Below are 18944 nucleotides of genomic sequence, written 5' to 3'. Positions count from 1 at the left end.
TGTCTTGTTGTTTGTGTGCATGTGTTTCTTTGGAAAGTATCGCTATGTTTCTCTTTGCTGTGTGGCAACTTAAGCCTCTTCAGCCTGGGATCAAATAATCATCAGTGGTATTAATCATGTACCTTGATTTTATGTATTTGAAAGTGGATTAAAATTTTTCTTTAAAATATATGGATGGCAGAAAGGTTAAAGGGGCCTAACAGTACTGGGTGTAGTGTTTTATTTTTAACAATAGTTCACTATGACTTAGATTAGATGAGACTATTTGCATGATGACTCATTTCCTTTATGCATGAAATACTGGTTTTTACCTTTCCAGCTATCCTTGTTAAGCTTTATTTTTTAAGTGACATTAACCGAGTCTTCCTTCTTACTTGAAACCAGCTGTCCCTCCTCCCACTGATCTGCGATTTACCAATGTTGGTCCCGACACAATGCGTGTCACCTGGGCTCCACCTTCATCCATTGAACTGACCAACCTTCTGGTACGCTACTCGCCTGTGAAAAATGAGGAGGATGTTGCCGAGCTGTCAATTTCTCCTTCAGACAACGCAGTGGTCTTAACAAGTAAGCATTCAAGTGTATTTGTTCAATAAATACTAGGCTAGCACATAAGGAAAAGAATTTTGTGTTCTCGGGTAGGGGCAACAGAGATTAAGACAGAAACAACAGAACTACAAACTAGATTCCAAATCTAATGCACAGCTCTATAATTTTAAAAGATGTTATATTTGTTGTTATTTTAACATATCTTTGATATCTACAACTTTTTAAAAATCAGTGGAAAAACACCAACTGTGAAGTTCAAAGACTTCAAACACGTTCTGTTTCCAAATAAGCACATTAAAAACAAATGTGTGCCAAGAGACGTTGCATGACTAAATCTCAGTGTTTAGCGAGAGAAAAAAATGAGGATTGAAGCTGGTGTCGTGGCATCTGTTTTATTCTCATATAAGTGTCAGCAGGTAATCTGTTTGGTATTTGAAACTTAGAAACAGCGACTGGTCACTCAGGATAGATCAGGATTTTATTTTGAAGACAGAGCCAGAAGTTTAATTTGTACTTCAAAAAGAATCTGTTAGCAGGATTTCTCTGATGGCGAAGGACTTTTGAAAATAACTGACACTAAAATAAACAGCCACAGTTTATGGAAATCGTTTCTTTCTAGTTCCTACCCTTTTGAAATTGATATTTTTTATTAAAGACAATAAAAGGAGACTACTACATGTTGCTTTTCACATAAATATTGCTTCTCATTATTTTTGCTCTAATAGTAAAATACACATATAAGAACAGCAAACATTTTTACATAAGGGAAAACTAGCTCACACTTAAGTACACTACCTAATGATGGTCTGAAGACATCTTCCATCTTTCAGACGTATTTTAGAGAATGAAATACAAAGAAAAAGCAACTCAGCATGACCATAGTCCTGGTTTCTCATTTTGTGGCTGAGGGTGAGAAATCTTTATGTCTGCCTGTCAGTGGGACTATGATTCTGTTCTGGAGCATTCTGGAATCAGTAGTTACAGCATTACCCACTACACAAGGCTCTGCTTCAGGACCACTGTCTGCCCCACATTAGCCACAGACCTGTCACGTGTTCGAATGTTCTAAGGTCTTATTCTAGATCCAATTCTAGATCTCAAGGTAGCCATTTTCCCCCAGAGAAGCCATTAATTATCCTGATTATACAGTTGAAGCAACTGAGGTCTCCAGTGGCTAATCCATTGCCCCTGGCCAAGCAGGAAGGAGGAAACGGGAGTCCACACATCCTGTTCCCTAGTCTCGTGATTTCATAAAACTTTCAGGGGCCCCTGCAGAAGGGGAGATGGTGTAGTGGGAAAAGGGTCTTGGGTATAGGAATTCAAAGGTTAGAAACCTTACTCTGTATCTTTTTCATACCTCAGAATGAAAGGAGACCCAGGAATGTATATTCAACTCAAATATTCTGTGTGTGTGTGCTATCACTTGCTCAGTTATGTTTGGCTTTGTAACTCCATGGACTGTAGCCCTCCAGACTCCTCTGTCCATGGGATTTTCCCAGGCAAGAATTCTGGAGTGGGTTGCCATTTCCTCCTCCAGGGGATCTTCCTGATCCAGAGATCAAATCCATGTCTGGTCCATCTCCTGCACAGCAGGCAGATTCTTTACCAGTGAGCCACCTGGGAAGCCCCTTAAATTTTCTGTTCTTATCTTAATATGGCAGAATCCATCACCCTCAATAATAAGTATGACTCTTTTCAAGTAAAGGTTAATTGTTAAGACGATTGGTCTTGGCTTGGGTCATCTCCTCTGTCATCTTGGGCACATACATCAGAAAAAATAACTTCTCTGTGCCTTATTTTTCTCATTTGTGAGCTGGGGATAATTTTAAACCAAACTTTTGGAGGTAATGGATATGTTCATTGTCTGGAATGTGGTGATGGTTTCAGAAGTCTACAGATTGTCAGAATCTGTCAAATTAGACCTTTTAAATATTGGCAGTTTATTGTTTGGTAACCAACCAGTTTTAAAAAGTTGCAGTCTACCTCCTTCTGTTGCTGCAAGGAGTATAAATGATAGCTGCCGTGCCGTAGTCTCGATCACGTGCCCTCAACAGACATGCTGTTAAGTGAATGACAGAAATATTACTGTGCTGCAGAAGCTCCAGCTTATTTCAGATGCAGCTGAGTCACACCCGCAGAAGTGGAGTTGAGGGAAAGGCTTAAAGATGCTACAGGGTAGGGCGGCCCTTCCTCATCACTGCCGACAGCCCCTCTCCAGGTAGCAACGTTCACTTCAGTGTAAATAGGCTCTAGAACTGGACTCTTGGATATTTTATTAGGTGAAATAGTACCGAGGGTGCTTTGGTTTTTCATTCTTTCAAGCACATTATAAAAATAATTCTCACTTGTCTTTTCAGATCTCCTGCCTGGGACCGAGTATTTAGTCAGCGTCTCCAGTGTTTACGAGCAGCATGAGAGTATACCTCTTAGAGGAAGACAGAAAACCGGTGAGTCATGTGGGTGACACGCTTATAGAGTGGCTTTCACCTACCAATTCTGAAGAGCAGAATTTGGTGCTGCTTCTAAAAATACGTCTCCATTTTTTGCGGGGAACGGTCATTATCTTTAACCACTAGTCTTAAAAATTAAGACACCTTATGGGGATGTAAATGGGTACAGCCACTGTGGAAAACAGTGAGGCGATTCCTTAGAAAACTGAAAATTAAGTTACCATATGATCCAGTAATCCCACTCCTGAGCGTATACACAGCCAAATGATAATTCAAAAGGACACACACAACCCTCTGTTCATAGTAGCACTGTTTACAATAGCCAAGATATGGAAATAGCCTAAATGACCATCGGCAGATGAATGGCTAAAGAAGAAGTGGTACATATATACAATGGAATACTACTCAGTCATTTTAAAGCAATGAAATCATAATGCCATTTCCAGCAACATGGATGTAACTAGAGATTATCATAGTAAGTGAAGTAAGTCAGAAAGAGACACATACCATGTCACTTATATATGGAATTTAAGATATGATACAAATGAACATATTTATGAAACAAAAACAGACTTACAGATATAGAAAACAGATTTGTGGTTGCCAAACAGAAAGGGGTTGGGGAGGAAAGGACTGAGAGTTTTGGGATTAGCAGATTCAACCTATTACATATGGATGGATAAACAATCAGGTCCTACTCTATAGTACAGGGAGCTATATTCAATACCCTATCATAAACCATAATGGAAAAGAATATTAAAAAATAGAATGTATATATATGTATAGCTGAATCACTTTGCTGTATAGCAGAGATTAACAAAACATTGTAAATCAGTTATACTTCAATTAAAAAAACTGATTTTTTTTAAAAATTAAAACACCTTACTCAACTGTTACTCTGACTTCCAATCACTAAGACTGTACTCTCTGCCTCCAGGGAAGATTGAAAATAGTTCAGAAACTTTGTTGTCTGTCTTTTTAAAACTATCTCCCAAGAATAATATTTTGTAATTTCCATTATTGAGACATAGTGAAATTCCTTTTTATTAGACAGCTCTGTCTAATGGCTGACCCAACACTGTCATTGTCATCTAAGTATTTTCCCTCCTTACTAAGCCACTATTTCTTTTTTTCTTATTTGATGGAATATTCATTTACTATATAAAGGGAGTAGAATAGAATCCCATAATATTTGCCCTTCTTAAATATGAGTATTTCTGTTAATTTTTCCCTTTAAAAAAGTGCACTTTAATATAACCACTTACTTATTTTTTATAGTCCACTTGCTTCTAAGAAGAAGTTGTGGTATCTCAATTTGATTTGAGTATGTTATTGAAGTAAATGTTATAAGTAAAATGAAAATTGCTAGAAATCCCAGAGAAGTTAAGTGCTTTGAATTTGGGACCAGCTCTAAATTTTGTTAATTTTTCTTCAATGCACTAAATTCTCAATTCATAAGGAATCAGGTGAATTGTAATTTGTCCAGGATGAAGTCTTATTTTAGTTTTAGAAAATTTTTTGTTTGGCATTGTTAGCGCCGTGTTGCCATATCAATTCCCTCTTGAGTGCAGAAAGCTTCTTTGAAAGCCAAACACTTGCCTTGAGAGTGGGCAGGTCTTGCCTTACTTTGAGAGATACACTTAGAGGATAGAAACAGAATTCTGGAACACTGAAGCATTTGAAAACTAGTAGTTCCCAGAATATCTAAAACTCCTGTCTTCAAATGTGATGCAGAATTACCGGGATTACTTAGCCAAAACAAAAAGAAAAAAAAAATGAGTTGGACAGCTTGAGCAGAGTCAGTTTATTATTTTGAAATATATCTGTGCCTTAGAACCAGTGTGAACCTAAGGTTCATGACAATTCATTGTGTTAGTAGAAAAGGGTTGAAACATTGGATGGATATTACTTTTCCTTACATTCTTCCTCAGTTCCTAAGTTGGTGCTATCTTTTTTTCCCCTTTATCTCTTCCTCCCCTGAATGGGAAAAACAGCTCTCGACTCCCCAAGTGGCATTGACTTTTCTGATATCACTGCCAACTCTTTCACTGTCCATTGGATTGCTCCGCGAGCCACCATCACTGGCTACAGGATCCGCCATCATCCTGAACACATGGGTGGAAGACCTCGGGAAGATCGAGTGCCCCCTTCTCGGAATTCCATCACCCTCACCAACCTGAACCCAGGCACAGAATATGTGGTCAGCATTGTCGCTCTTAATAGCAAAGAGGAAAGTCAGCCCTTGGTTGGCCAGCAATCAACAGGTAACTTGTTTTCCCATCTGCAAAGAAATTCAGAGGACTTTCCTATGCAGGCAGTAGCTTCTGTGACACAGCTTTGTGTTGTCTGAGTCATCATATCGTAAAAAAAATAGATTATGGTTGTGAGATAACTTCTTTATTCTAAGAAATTTCTTACTTGAATTAGATGTATGTGCATTTTTAAGAACTAAAGTTTTATTCGAAAAGTTGAAAATGTTCTGTTTCAAAGTTCTCTTAAAAACAAAATCATTTTAATATAACATTGTAAATTGTTCTTAGGCTATAGATGCTTAAGTACTTAGGGAAGAAGTATCATCATTTCTGTACTTCAGTCTCACATGGATTAACAAAAAGGCATAGAGGCAAGGAAATGCGGCAAATATCACCAATTAGCAAATACCTAAAGACAGGAAATATGGGTGTTCATTATATTATTTTTATAACTTTTACTTTGTTCCAAAATTTTTTCAGAATACTCTTAAGAAATACTTTTCAGAAAACTCTTCAATAAACTTGAAATAATCATCTTGCCACAATTTGAATTGTCTCCTTGACCCCTAACCTAGCGTTGTTCATAACTTTTAATTTTGCTGATTTTGTATAGCATTTACATTATTATATGGAGGAAGCATAAAAACAGTGTTCCACAGAGTGAACAAAAGGTGGATCAGGGCATCCTTTGAAAGTTACGGATGTGAAAACTTTCCCTTGTATTTCTAGTTTCTGATGTTCCAAGGGACCTGGAAGTCATTGCTGCAACCCCCACTAGCCTGCTGATCAGCTGGGATGCTCCTGCCGTCACAGTGAGATACTACAGGATCACCTATGGAGAAACAGGTGCGTTAGGGAAGGGCTTCTTCACACCCTGATCGAGTCTTCTGTCATGGGTAACCTTAAAGCCCAGTATTGGATGCCTAATTAAAGAAACTTTGGCAAGTCCATTCAGTGGAGCCTTGATGTTTTTTTTTAAGAGTGTGTAGGAAATATGTATTATAAAACTGTTGGCAAAATCAAGATAAAACATTGTTTGTATAATACTAGAGGGGAAATAAGCGACTTCACTTTTTAAACTTTTCACTTTCATGCATTGGAGAAGGAAATGGCAACCCACTCCAGTGTTCTTGCCTGGAGAATCCCAGGGACAGGGGAGCCTGGTGGGCTGCCGTCTCTGGGGTCGCACATAGTCGGACACGACTGAAGTGACTTAGCAGCAGCAGCAGCAAAGGGGAACAGTAGAGCTGCGGAAGGAGGATTGTAAATTCGCAACTGTATTATCAGTGGTGAAATGATAAGTAATTTGTATTTCTCTTCCTTTTACTTTCCTGTATTTTCCAGATTTTATTTAACATGAATGTATTCCATTAAGATTTTGGAAAAGGACCCCAGCATGTGAAACTGTGGCTGTGCTGGGCCTTTGTTGCTGCACAGGCCTTTTTCCAGTTGTGGTACACGGGCTTCTCATCGCAATGGCTTCTCTTGTTGAAGAGCACAAGCCCTAGAGCACAGGCTCAGAAGCTGTGGTGCATGGCATGTGGCCCATGGCGTGTGGGATTTTTCCAGGGATGTGGGTTCAGGGATCGAACCCACGTTTCCTGCCTTGGCAGACAGATTTTTTTTTTTTTTTTTTTTAACCACTGAGCCACCAGGGAAGCCCAATATGGGCAGTCTTGAGTTGAGGACTTACCTTCTTTCTCCTTCTAATTTTAACCTACCACATGTTAAAGCTGCAAGGTTAAAATAGCATTTTAACTGCAATTTTTCTCTCAATTTTTACACACTCAAGGCTTACTACATACATAAATAAATATACTTTTCTGTTCAGGATCTGTTAATAGCACTCTTTAAAAGTGAATAAGCAAAGGCGTAACTTACATGCTGCTCTCAGTATGTTAATTCAGCAACTCAGCAATCCCCAAGTGTCTGTCAGTCCCTCACACTTTGAACTAACCCCGTTTCACATAGGAGGGAGTAGCCCTGTCCAGGACTTCACCGTGCCTGGGAGCAAGTCTTCAGCTACCATCAGTGGTCTTAAACCTGGAGTGGACTACACCATCACTGTCTATGCTGTCACCGGCCGTGGGGACAGCCCGGCAAGCAGCAAGCCCGTTTCCATCAATTACCGAACAGGTACTTATCTTCCTCTCAGATGACCCAGGCTCATTTACTCAAAAAGTTTTTACAGTGTTCTCCCAAAGTATTTTCCTCGTTGTGGAACTGATTTTCTTTTGTAAAAAGATGAAGCAACAGCTACAGAGTTTTGAGCCAGATATATAAGAAGCACCCCAAGGGCAGGGATTTTTGTCTGTTTTGTTGATTGCTATATTTCATGTGCCTGTAATACAGACAGGCACAGAGAATGCAGTAAATATTTGTTAATGAATGAGTGGATGAGCTGATAAGATAAGGAGACGAGCCTCTATAGGACATATAATTTCTTTGTGAGTGAAACAGTCATATTGAAAATAGGCAATTTATCAAGATCCAAGCACCAGCTCTCAAAAGTTCTCTCTGCATCTTCAAAATAAACATCTAAGAGTCAGTAGTAGTAGTAGTAAGAAATTATTCTGTCTGTACCAGAACTGGAGACAAAGAGTAGTTTAGTCTTGTCCCTAGGAGCTGGGGCTTCATTGGTTTCTCTTGGTTTTTATTTGTAGAAATTGACAAACCATCCCAGATGCAAGTGACTGATGTCCAAGACAACAGCATCAGTGTCAGGTGGCTGCCTTCAAGTTCCCCTGTTACTGGTTACAGAGTGACCACTGCTCCTAAAAATGGCCCAGGACCATCGAAAACGAAAACTGTAGGTCCAGGTAAGAAGAGCCAACCTCTCACAACATCAGGATAAACAGAGTAGGACCACATGATATGTTTTTGTAAATAAATGACCAGCTGGCTCTGAGTACTATATAGTCAGAGTTTCCTCATTTGTGAATTCGGGGCTCACGGTTGTTACCAACTCCCTATACAGTAGAAGTTTTAGGGGGAGTGCATTTCTGTTTTTATATGTGTAGTAGTGTTTGGTGTGCACATCTTAAATTACTAGATTCATCTTGGTGATTTTGTGTATCATGCACATTGAGAAGAGACAGATGGGCCTAGCTGACTTTTAAAGATTCTTTTAGCTCTTGTTTCTGTTTTCATATAAAACAATTGTCAAATGAGGATCCTCAGGTGATATCTTAAAGTCCAGTTAGTTTTCATTTTTTCAAGAGCAACATCATTCATTGTTGGCCCCATCATATTCAATTTTAGAGTTTATCCTTTGGTGTACTTCACTCCAATATGGTAATTTGTATTAGCAATGAACAGGTTTGTCCAAGAGGAAATCCATGTGTGAGTCCTCTAATATTTTCATGATAATTCCGCATATGAAAATTCCTGGCCACTACACATTTATTACCGAATTCTGAAAGTCCTTGGTTGTCATAATGGATGACGTACAAGCTACATTTGCTTTTCACTCCCTTTGCAGATCAAACAGAAATGACAATTGAAGGCTTGCAGCCCACAGTGGAGTATGTGGTCAGTGTCTATGCTCAGAATCAAAATGGAGAGAGTCAGCCTCTGGTTCAGACAGCGGTAACCAGTACGTAACCAGTGTCTGTTTTCCATGTTCAAAGTCACACTTTGTTCTTAGGTGTCTGGATACCTAGTTTGTATCTTGAGCTGAGCCCATTGCAAACATTTTTCCTTCTCAGTGATGAACACACAGGGAAAGAAGTTGGGGAACTACCATAGTTAGCTGTGCTATGCTTTGAATTGCTTTTGCTCAAATGGCCTCAGCAAAATCTTATTAGCCTATAGCAAATCTATAAAATGTTGTGCTTGCGCCTCCTTTTCGACAGCTGGATGGTAAAGTTGATTGAAGTTTGCCACATGAAGCTATTATGTTTGGAGCATTTGTGTGGCTGGACCAACATTTAATTTAAATACTCAATGGGTGGGGGAGGGAGTTAAAGATTATAACAATCTGAATCTAACATTTAAAATCAACTTTACCACTTCCAAGTATAAAAGAAATCCAGGTCTGTGAGACTAACATCACATTGCCAAAACAAATCTTGGTAGAATATCCTAAAATGTATATAAATAAATCCTCATTTGGGGACATTTTGCAGGGTATCTTCGCATCTCACGTACACTCATGTTTTAGTAAGAGATGCGACATTAAATATTTTCTGAACCAAAAAGCCTTAAGCAAGGGTCAAGTAATTTTCTATTTAATAGTGGGTTAATTGGAATTTAATTCATCAAAGAAAAAATGGTATCTGTAGAACTGCTTTGCATGTTATCAAAATGCTTATTTCACAACTTGCTTTTCACATAACCTCTTACCATTAATTTGCCTAACAGACATTGATCGCCCTAAAGGACTGGCATTCACTGATGTGGATGTCGATTCCATCAAAATTGCTTGGGAAAGCCCACAGGGGCAAGTTTCCAGGTACAGGGTGACCTACTCGAGCCCTGAGGATGGAATCCATGAGCTATTCCCTGCACCTGATGGTGAAGAGGAGACTGCAGAGCTGCAAGGCCTCAGGCCGGGTTCTGAGTACACAGTCAGTGTGGTTGCCTTGCACGATGATATGGAGAGCCAGCCCCTGATTGGAACCCAGTCCACAGGTATATCGTTCATCGCACCACTGGGTGCTCGTGGGAGCAGTGGCTTTATGCCCTGCTGAGTGCATTACACTTTTATCAGGCTATTGATTCCAATGTAAGGGGGTACCCAGAAAGACAGCCTCTCTATTAGGAAAGCCCCTCTTTAAAGGAGAACAGTAATAAGCAGTGAAGTGTAGGTGACATAGAGAAATTCTAATAATAGGAAATTTTGGAGTGGCTTGGCTTACTACCAAGGCCATAATGCAAGACATTTGAAGTTAACATGAAAATTGTCGATTATTTCTTGTCTCCCTGTGGTTATGCTCACTGTGTATGAAAGAAAGAAATCTGGCATCTTAGAGCCTACTCTCAGAAAGGAACTCAAACTGAGCCATTTCATAGTAGCAGGATTCTGAGAAAACATGGGTGAGCCCTTCCTTCTCTGGTTAGAGATCACACGCTCAGTGTATAATTTTGCTCGATGGCCTAAGAATCAGATGCATAGGAAAGAGTTGGTAGGGCAGATGCTTTCCACCATGCCTTATCTTCTTGTGCTTTGTCTCTGAAGCAGCGTGGAATGCTAAAGATGTCCCGTTGTGACAGCATAAAACCTGGAGGTGACAATCTGTATTATTGCTATCTGCTTCTCCTTTCTGCTTCTGTTGTGAGCCAATTTTCTTCCTATGCTGCACCACGGAGAATACTTCAGATTTAGCAGTGATATCTTCCATGGGGTCCAAATAAAGAGAATAAAAACATAATTCTATCTTTGGAATGGAATACTCTGTGAAATGGTTTTCTGCACAAAGATAATTTTTGTCAGAAAGGGGCTGCTGCTCATCTTCCCTTAGAAATGGAAAATCAATCCTAATGGTCAATAAACCAATGTGACTTTTTTTTTTAATTCATTAAGGGAAAGAAAAAAAAAAAAAACCCAAACTACTAAAACCTAAATTCTCTTAGACTGTTGGCATTTACCCAGATGTTTTCAGTGATCCTGAGTATTGCTGGATTAAAAAGCACTTTATTTTTCAGCAAGCATTTTCTTCATTTTGCATCCCCTTTTGTACTTTTCTATACTGAATCTTTGCTTGACTAGGGTACCTACCAAACCAAACAAGCACAACCTATGTACTCGTTGGAATTCACTTTATTTCCCCCCTTCCCGCATTTACGTAAGATAAACTCTAATCGATAACCATCCCAACAGCCATTCCTGCACCGACCAACCTGAAGTTTACTCAGGTGACACCAACCAGCCTGACCGCCCAGTGGACGGCACCCAATGTTCAGCTCACTGGGTATCGAGTGCGGGTGACCCCGAAGGAGAAGACCGGACCGATGAAAGAAATCAACCTTGCTCCCGATAGCTCATCTGTGGTTGTGTCAGGACTCATGGTAAGAAGTGTCTGTTTTTCACTGGAGTAAAGAAGTAGGTCATCTCTTATACAATTGACAGTGGTGGAAATAAAATGTCATAAGAAATCTGTGTTCTTTGCTGTCAGATTAATTTTGTCATAATTTTGTGTCAAGTAGAATGAAGCTTTTCCAGATGACTCATAGGGACAGGATTTTATGAGGAGCACTGGATGTTGCATAGCTCTTACATGTATTCTGTTTATTTTAAAATATTGTGTGTGTGTGTAGTGGGGGGAGCAATTTATATAGCCATAGGCTGAATGCATAAATCCATTTTATTTATGGCTTTTCTGAGTGTTATTACCCTTGCAAGAAATATTCTCCAATTTTTACCAATGCAGCCTAATACCACCTTCCTGAAGTCATTTTTTAACCTCTAGAGGTACATGCAAAGAGCTAGCCAGGTACCTAGGAAACTAGTGTACTTCTTAACATAAGGCCAATTTCAGGAGAAACTACAGAAAGAGGGTTCAGAGATAAGACTATTCTCTTCCTCTCTATGATCAGACAAATTCATGATTTGCACCTTTCAAGTCACAAAAGAGAAAACAGGCTAATAGCATTTTCCTCATTATGTGTCAGCTGAGTGGAAATATCTAAATTATAGCTTACTTGAGCTTAACCCTAAATACATTTTTAAATTCATGTAGTTAAATATGTTGTTGATAATCTGCAAATTAAGCTAAGAGTGTACAGTTCTGTGGTTTTCGCTAGCTTTGTCTTTTTCTTTTCTAACCATTGCATTTTTTTTGAACGCTAGAGTGAAAATTCCCAGGCTTCAGAATAGCTCGTTGCTGAAGCTTACTGTGCCCTTCTTTCTAGGTTGCCACCAAATATGAAGTGAGTGTCTATGCTCTTAAGGACACTTTGACAAGCAGACCGGCTCAGGGAGTCATTACAACTCTGGAGAGTGAGTAATCAAACTTTTTAGTGTTGATTAGCTTTCTTTATAAACAAAAATTAAAGAATGGCAAATGCTTTTCTAGATCACCAAGTTGACAATGGAATGATTCCCGGTTTGGAAACTGATTGGCTTGCCTCTCTTTTTGAGTTACTTCTGTGGCCCTCTCCAGAAGGTGGTGTGCTGGCACATACATAGAATCACTTCATGGTGTGATAGTATTAGTGCAATGAACTAGGACTTACACTTAGGTTATGTTCTACTGGTTAGAATTTGTTTTCATAGAGTGAAGGTTGGGGAGGGCATGCTGGCTTCTCTTGTATCTTTAACAGTGTAGTAAGTATTAGACGATGGTGGCCCAGATTCTAGTTTTCTGCCATATCAATAACCCACAGTTATTCTCTTTCAGAAATCAAATAAAATGTCAGAGTTTTCTGATCTACAAAACAGGGATGGCATCATACCTGTTGAGAAAATATATGAATCCTTATAAGAATGACAAAATACTAGCAATATATTATTATATATATTATATACACACATATATAATTTATATGCCTTCCTTATGTTACTACATATATTTTATATTGTGATAATAATTTTAACACTTGCTGAGGTATTTATAGATATCTAAAGCCAGCCCTGAAAAACACTGGCCATATCTGTAAAGCTTTTCATTTCTCAAAAAAAAAAAGATACACGAGGTGAATATTTTCTTTTTTCCTGATTACTGGGAGCTTTTCTCTCTGGTTGCCACAGGAGAAAATGTACACATTATTAGTAATATATAAAAATGGATATATTTGGTATAGAAAAAATAATTTAATATCAAAACCTTAACTATATGAGCCAGGCAGGCACTAATACTAATCTGTGGCTATCATCCCATGCAGATATCAGCCCTCCAAGAAGGGCCCGGGTGACAGATGCTACCGAGACCACCATCACCATTAGCTGGAGAACTAAGACGGAGACAATCACCGGCTTCCAAGTTGATGCTATCCCAGCAAACGGCCAGACTCCCATTCAGAGAACCATCAGGCCAGATGTCAGAAGTTACACCATCACAGGTCTGAGAACCCACTCTTCTGACCACATCTGTCAACTGTAATTCACAACATAAATTACCTGATTAGTTTTTCTACCACTTACACTGATTAAATTTATCTTCAGTGTTTTATGATAACCCAGCTCTATTGTTTACAACCTATTTCCATCCTGTGATCAAAAATTTTGTCCTGCAAATGCCTGGTTTTGCTAATGTTTGCCAGAGAAATGGCATAAGTCCCATTCAACAAATTTGATCTTTCACCAATGAACCCTTTCTTACGGAAAAAAAAAAAATTAAACATAATGTTTGATATCCAAAAGAAACTCAGAAAGAATGTATAGTTCTTAACATTTATGTAGATTTTAAAGCAAAATTAAATTTAAAAAGGAAACAGTACTATTTCACAGAGATCGAAGTTGTTGTCAGAGAATGTTTACTATCTGGGTCAGTTTAGAACTTTTTGAGATTTAAAGTTCTGATCTCAGTTACCAACCAGTGACCATCAGATTAAAACACAGATAATAGGTCCTCACCCCTATTTATCACCAAAATGGCCACTTTTAACACAGCATTTTTGTATTTTAAAATTTATTTTAGGAAGTGTCTTGGTGTGCATCAGTGCCTTTCTTTTGAGATATATTTCTCATGGACAGTTAGCACCCATACCATGTTCTAATTTATTCAATTTGAACCACTTTAGTGGTTTGTATATATAGGCAACGATAGGAAGAATCATGAAAATCACAGATGAGTTTGAAAATTTTCCTAGTAAATGGAGATCAGATAAAAATCATCTCTTTACCAATTTCAGGTTTACAACCTGGTACTGACTACAAGATCCACTTGTACACCTTGAATGACAATGCCCGGAGCTCCCCTGTGGTCATCGATGCCTCCACTGGTAACTACACTTTCTACTGAAGAAATGTCCCTTTATATGTATGTGTGATCAGTCATGTGGACCTGAGCAACAAAAATGAGGTTGATACTTCTGTATTAAAATCACAGTGAATCATTTTTACAGGTTATAGAATTCTTAGATCCTTTCAAGTCCATTTTTAAAGGCTAGGAGAATGAATAAATGGTTGTTCATTTTCTTAAAGAGACCTAATTTTGTTTTCTTTTAGCCATTGATGCACCATCCAACCTGCGTTTCTTGGCCACCACACCCAACTCCCTGCTGGTATCATGGCAGCCACCCCGTGCCAGGATTACTGGTTACATCATCAAGTATGAGAAGCCTGGGTCCCCTCCTAGAGAAGTGGTCCCTCGGCCCCGCCCCGGTGTCACAGAAGCTACTATTACTGGTATTGCTGCATCCATTCTACCATTTTCCTTTTTACTCTTTGGGACACACAAAGTGCTTAGCAGACTGCAACTGTGTCTTTGGTGCTCTACCATCAGATCAAGAAGCCCATTTCTGATCACTTCAGAGGGCATTGTCTACACAGGCGCTGTTAAGCACAATACATCTCAGAAGTCATGAATTCATGAAAATGCAATAACTTCGGTACTGTCATATTCTGGAATCCTTTTATTTGCTGTATGTTTGCCAAACACATATCAGTTCTTCCTAGAAAAAGACATTTTTCAAAGCAAACTACCAAATGCTGATACTGTTCTCTTACTCAGCAACCTAAAGAAAGATAAGCTGGAAGATTTGCCAGAGTGCCACCTCTCATGGCTTTCATTATCCAGTTTCCCAGGATAGGTCTCGAGGCAAATTGATTCTCATACTGGAGAGTGTGCTTGGGATGGGAATAAGAGATCATAGGCCTCTGGTATCATTTTTGTCTAAGAAATTAAAACTATATGTGTATAGGGTATCATCTTGACTTAAAATATCCTATAGAACACACAGGTACCAGGAGACACTGTTTTTTAGAAACTTTGGAGTTAGGAAAACAGAATCAGATATGGAAGGTGTTGATTTGGATACGTCCTACCAGGACCACACAAAGAGTGATCATTCTTTCTTGCAGAGCACGTTCTGTAGTCTGACTTTTCATTGATCCTGCCGCTGAGAGTGGTCTGGCCTAGGCACTAAGTAGATTCATGTATGCAGTCTGCACTGATCGCTCCTAAATGTGTATTTCACTGGCAGTGTACAATGCTGATAGGTTTTCTTGAATTCAAAGAGCAGATGAGACAACATGTTAAAAAAGTATACCCCAGAGAAGTTAAAGTGCTTATTCGGGTGTCAGATTTGATAGGAAGATAATTAATTTGCTAAGTGCCCATTGTATACAGAGTATTTGAGTGTTTACAGAAGCAAAGCAAAGTCTCCGTTGCCTTTCAAGAGGCCAGCGACCAGCTGAAGAGAGGATGCTTGCTTCAGAGATCAACTTCCCATTTGATGAGCTGAGCCCACAGATGTAATGTGATGATTTGTCCTTCCATCAGGTCTGGAACCAGGAACAGAGTACACAATCCAAGTCATTGCCCTCAAGAACAATCAGAAGAGTGAGCCTTTGATTGGGAGGAAAAAGACAGGTAACAAGCACCTTCTGGGTAATGGGGAGCCGGCCATGACAAAACTAATTACAGACGATTTATCTTGCAGTGCAAAAATGCTCCAGGTTTTGATGTATTTCTCATGGAACTTTTTTTTCTCTAACAGCCTAGCATGTATGTTGTGCTTTTTGATAGCGAGAATGACCTGACCATCTGCAGAGTTCAGTTTCATTTTTTTCCTATCCAGTCAATATAAAGACCTTTTATTCATCTTTAGAAAGTTCAAACCAGATATTAGAATGTAAAAGCCAAGTTTCGATCATTGCTGTTCGTCTGTATATTCTTTTGGAGTTAAAAGTGTTATTATAAAAAGTGGGGAGGGAAGAGAAAACTCTTTCTCATTTGTCTTTATTTACTATTTGATTTCTGAGGCTTGAACTAAGTAATGTCTTACTTTTTATCCAATTTCAGTTTAATTTGAAGAAAATGCTTTATTTATGCTGATAGAATTTTTAAATGAATTTTATGTTATGTGTTTTAACCTATTCTAAACATTTCAGACGATGAAAAACTACTGCACCAAACCTCTGATATTCTCATACTTCAGATGCTGATATAATTAGTCTAGATTCTAGTCATTATAACATGATTCTCAAGTGAGAAAGAGGGGAAAAAAGCCTGCATATTTCAGTTCCATTAGGCTTAATTCGAGCAGAGGCAGCTTTTATGTGGCTTAGCGTTTCAAAGCTTTGTATGATAAATTCATACTAACACTTTTTTTCCTTCTAAACTATAAAGAAAACTTTGAGAAAAATCATAAAGATTTCTTTCTGGGGAAAAAAAGTGTTTTGTGATTTAAGAACTGCTAATTTTTCAGGAGCTTTGATCAGATTGTAAAATAGTCGTTGTTGCCTGAATTGATAATGACTTCCTGAGGCTACTTCCGGGAGCTTAACACGCTTTGCTTTTTTGGCTCTAACCTCTCTTGGCTAGATGAGCTCCCCCAGCTGGTAACCCTTCCACACCCCAATCTTCATGGACCAGAGATCTTGGATGTTCCCTCCACAGTTCAAAAGACCCCTTTCATCACCAACCCTGGGTATGACACTGGAAACGGTATTCAGCTTCCCGGCACTTCTGGTCAGCAGCCCAGTCTTGGGCAACAAATGATCTTTGAGGAGCATGGTTTTAGGCGAACCACACCGCCCACAACGGCCACCCCCGTAAGGCATAGGCCAAGACCGTATCCGCCGAATGTAAATGAGGAGATCCAAATTGGTCATGTCCCCAGGGGAGACGTAGACCATCATCTCTACCCTCATGCTGTGGGACTCAATCCAAATGCTTCTACAGGACAAGAAGCTCTCTCTCAGACAACCATCTCATGGACCCCATTCCAGGAAAGCTCTGAGTATATCATTTCATGTCATCCAGTTGGCATTGATGAAGAACCCTTACAGGTAACTCATGTTTCCTTTTACTTCTGGGACACTTGGGGAAAAAGTAAGCTAGGCTACTGAAATGACCAGCTCTGATGTCCAGTGACCCTACTTCTAGGACCTCTTAGAAATGTGATTAAGTCTTGATGTTTTTTTGATTGGAGTTTAATTGCTATACAGTGTTGTATTAGTTTCTGCTGTACAGCAAAGTGAATCAGCTCTATGTATACAGTTATCCCTTTAAGTCCTGATGTTTTTTTTTTAATCTCAAGATGACTCTACTTTAAGAGATGTACCAGAGAGTGTCATTAGCTTTCGTTTAGTGGAGAGAACAAAATCACTTCTGTTACTCTCAATTGTTTGAGGTTCCACAGTAATATAGACAAAGAAGTGATCTTAGAAGAGAGAGAGATCCTGCCTGAATTGACTTTTGTTTAGGAAGGGCTCAAATGCTGTCATTATGGTTTGTCCTTGAAGAATCAAATCCCATTTTCTACCATATGTCAAAGGAGAAAGACTTTGGCTGAAGCTGTGCCTATAAGTGATTGATTCACTGACTAAAATTTCTCTTGTTTTGCTGATATCAGTTTTTACTGTTTTCTTAGTTTTAGAAAGTGGCAGAATTTTAAAAACTGAAGACTTTTGAGCTTAGAAATAGGAGTTTGAGGATTTGCCCCTCAGACAAAGTGTTTGAAGGACCCCATGTTGGAGTCAGATGCCACTTGGGTAGGATGAATGTCTCCCAGAGAGCACAGTGTCCCCCTTTTATGTGAGGGGGGATGGCCAGGGCTGCCACTGGGCTTGCCCAGACTTGCAACTAAAGTAGAACGAAGAGGAGGCTGTCTCTAGAATTAGTGAGGGTTCCTGGTAACTATGGAGCACGCAGGGTAGATTTGGGGCAGGAAAATCTGGCAGGTAGAGACGACCCCTCACTTAAATTCCATTTCTCTCCTTGGTTAGTTGGGACCTTTGCACTCTCCATTTTTATTTGTCTCCCTTTGCTTGTTTACACAGTAGGAGTTATTGAGAAAAGAACAGAGGAAGTCATGTCAGTTCCTCACTGTAACACTTTGTCCCCCACTTTGGATATGCTAATCATTGCAGTTCCGAGTTCCTGGAACCTCTGCTAGTGCCACCTTGACGGGCCTTACCAGGGGGGCCACCTACAACATCATAGTAGAGGCAGTAAAAGACCAGCAGAGGCAGAAGGTTCGCGAGGAGGTGGTCACCGTGGGCAATTCTGGTATGTGAATGTCTGGGTGTTTGGGGCACACTGTGGACCAGCCCAGAGATGCTTCTTCAAGTGACTGTTCTTTTCCTCTTTTTGTCTTTTGACTTTGGGAAATAATTCCACGAAGAAAATGAGCAACTTTAAATTCCATCCTTTTTCCCTCAAAGTATCCTAGTATGTTTGAAAATACATAAGAATAAGAAAGAGAGTCTCAAACATGATGTGGTGATAGGCCTGGAAGGGACTTCAAGTATTGTTTAGTCCAACACTCTGAGTTCCAGCCAGGTGTGATACAGGACACAAGTCTCCAGTTCTCTGTTCCCAGACCCTCTTCATCTTACTAGGTTGCTGCTCCTGAGTCATGTTTAAGTACTGAAAGGATTGAAGGTGAAAGGGTTACTTGCTTCAGTCATGTCTGACTCTTTGCAAGTCCATGGGCTATAGCCCACCTGGCTCCTCTGTCCATGGAATTCACCAGGCAAGCATACTGGAGTGGGTTGCCATTCCCCTCTCCAGGGAATCTTCCCAACCCAGGGATTGAACCTGGGACCCAGGTCTCCCATATTGCAGGCAGATTCTTTACCATC

The 18944-nt window shown here is 39.5% G+C and overlaps 1 protein-coding gene across 1 annotated transcript in view; it reads left to right on the top strand.

Moving 5' to 3' along the window:
- Positions 1 to 18369, top strand: part of LOC128071425 (fibronectin-like) — a gene marked incomplete at both ends in the record, with an annotated part of 56463 nt that extends 38094 nt beyond the window's left edge. Inside the window, 16 exons of the mRNA XM_052664298.1 lie at positions 385 to 567; positions 2907 to 2996; positions 4994 to 5263; positions 5981 to 6097; positions 7223 to 7387; positions 7915 to 8070; positions 8733 to 8846; positions 9614 to 9883; positions 11073 to 11260; positions 12104 to 12191; positions 13076 to 13252; positions 14045 to 14134; positions 14361 to 14540; positions 15637 to 15726; positions 16681 to 17147; positions 18231 to 18369. Coding sequence (XP_052520258.1) covers positions 385 to 567; positions 2907 to 2996; positions 4994 to 5263; positions 5981 to 6097; positions 7223 to 7387; positions 7915 to 8070; positions 8733 to 8846; positions 9614 to 9883; positions 11073 to 11260; positions 12104 to 12191; positions 13076 to 13252; positions 14045 to 14134; positions 14361 to 14540; positions 15637 to 15726; positions 16681 to 17147; positions 18231 to 18369 — 2784 coding nt within the window. The remainder of the gene's footprint in view (positions 1 to 384; positions 568 to 2906; positions 2997 to 4993; positions 5264 to 5980; positions 6098 to 7222; positions 7388 to 7914; positions 8071 to 8732; positions 8847 to 9613; positions 9884 to 11072; positions 11261 to 12103; positions 12192 to 13075; positions 13253 to 14044; positions 14135 to 14360; positions 14541 to 15636; positions 15727 to 16680; positions 17148 to 18230) is intronic.
- Between the last annotated feature and the right edge of the window lie 575 nt (positions 18370 to 18944).

Source organism: Budorcas taxicolor, unplaced genomic scaffold, assembly GCF_023091745.1.
Source record: "Budorcas taxicolor isolate Tak-1 unplaced genomic scaffold, Takin1.1 scaffold589, whole genome shotgun sequence".
NCBI lineage: Eukaryota > Metazoa > Chordata > Mammalia > Artiodactyla > Bovidae > Budorcas > Budorcas taxicolor.
This window is presented reverse-complemented; position numbering and strand designations above follow the sequence as displayed.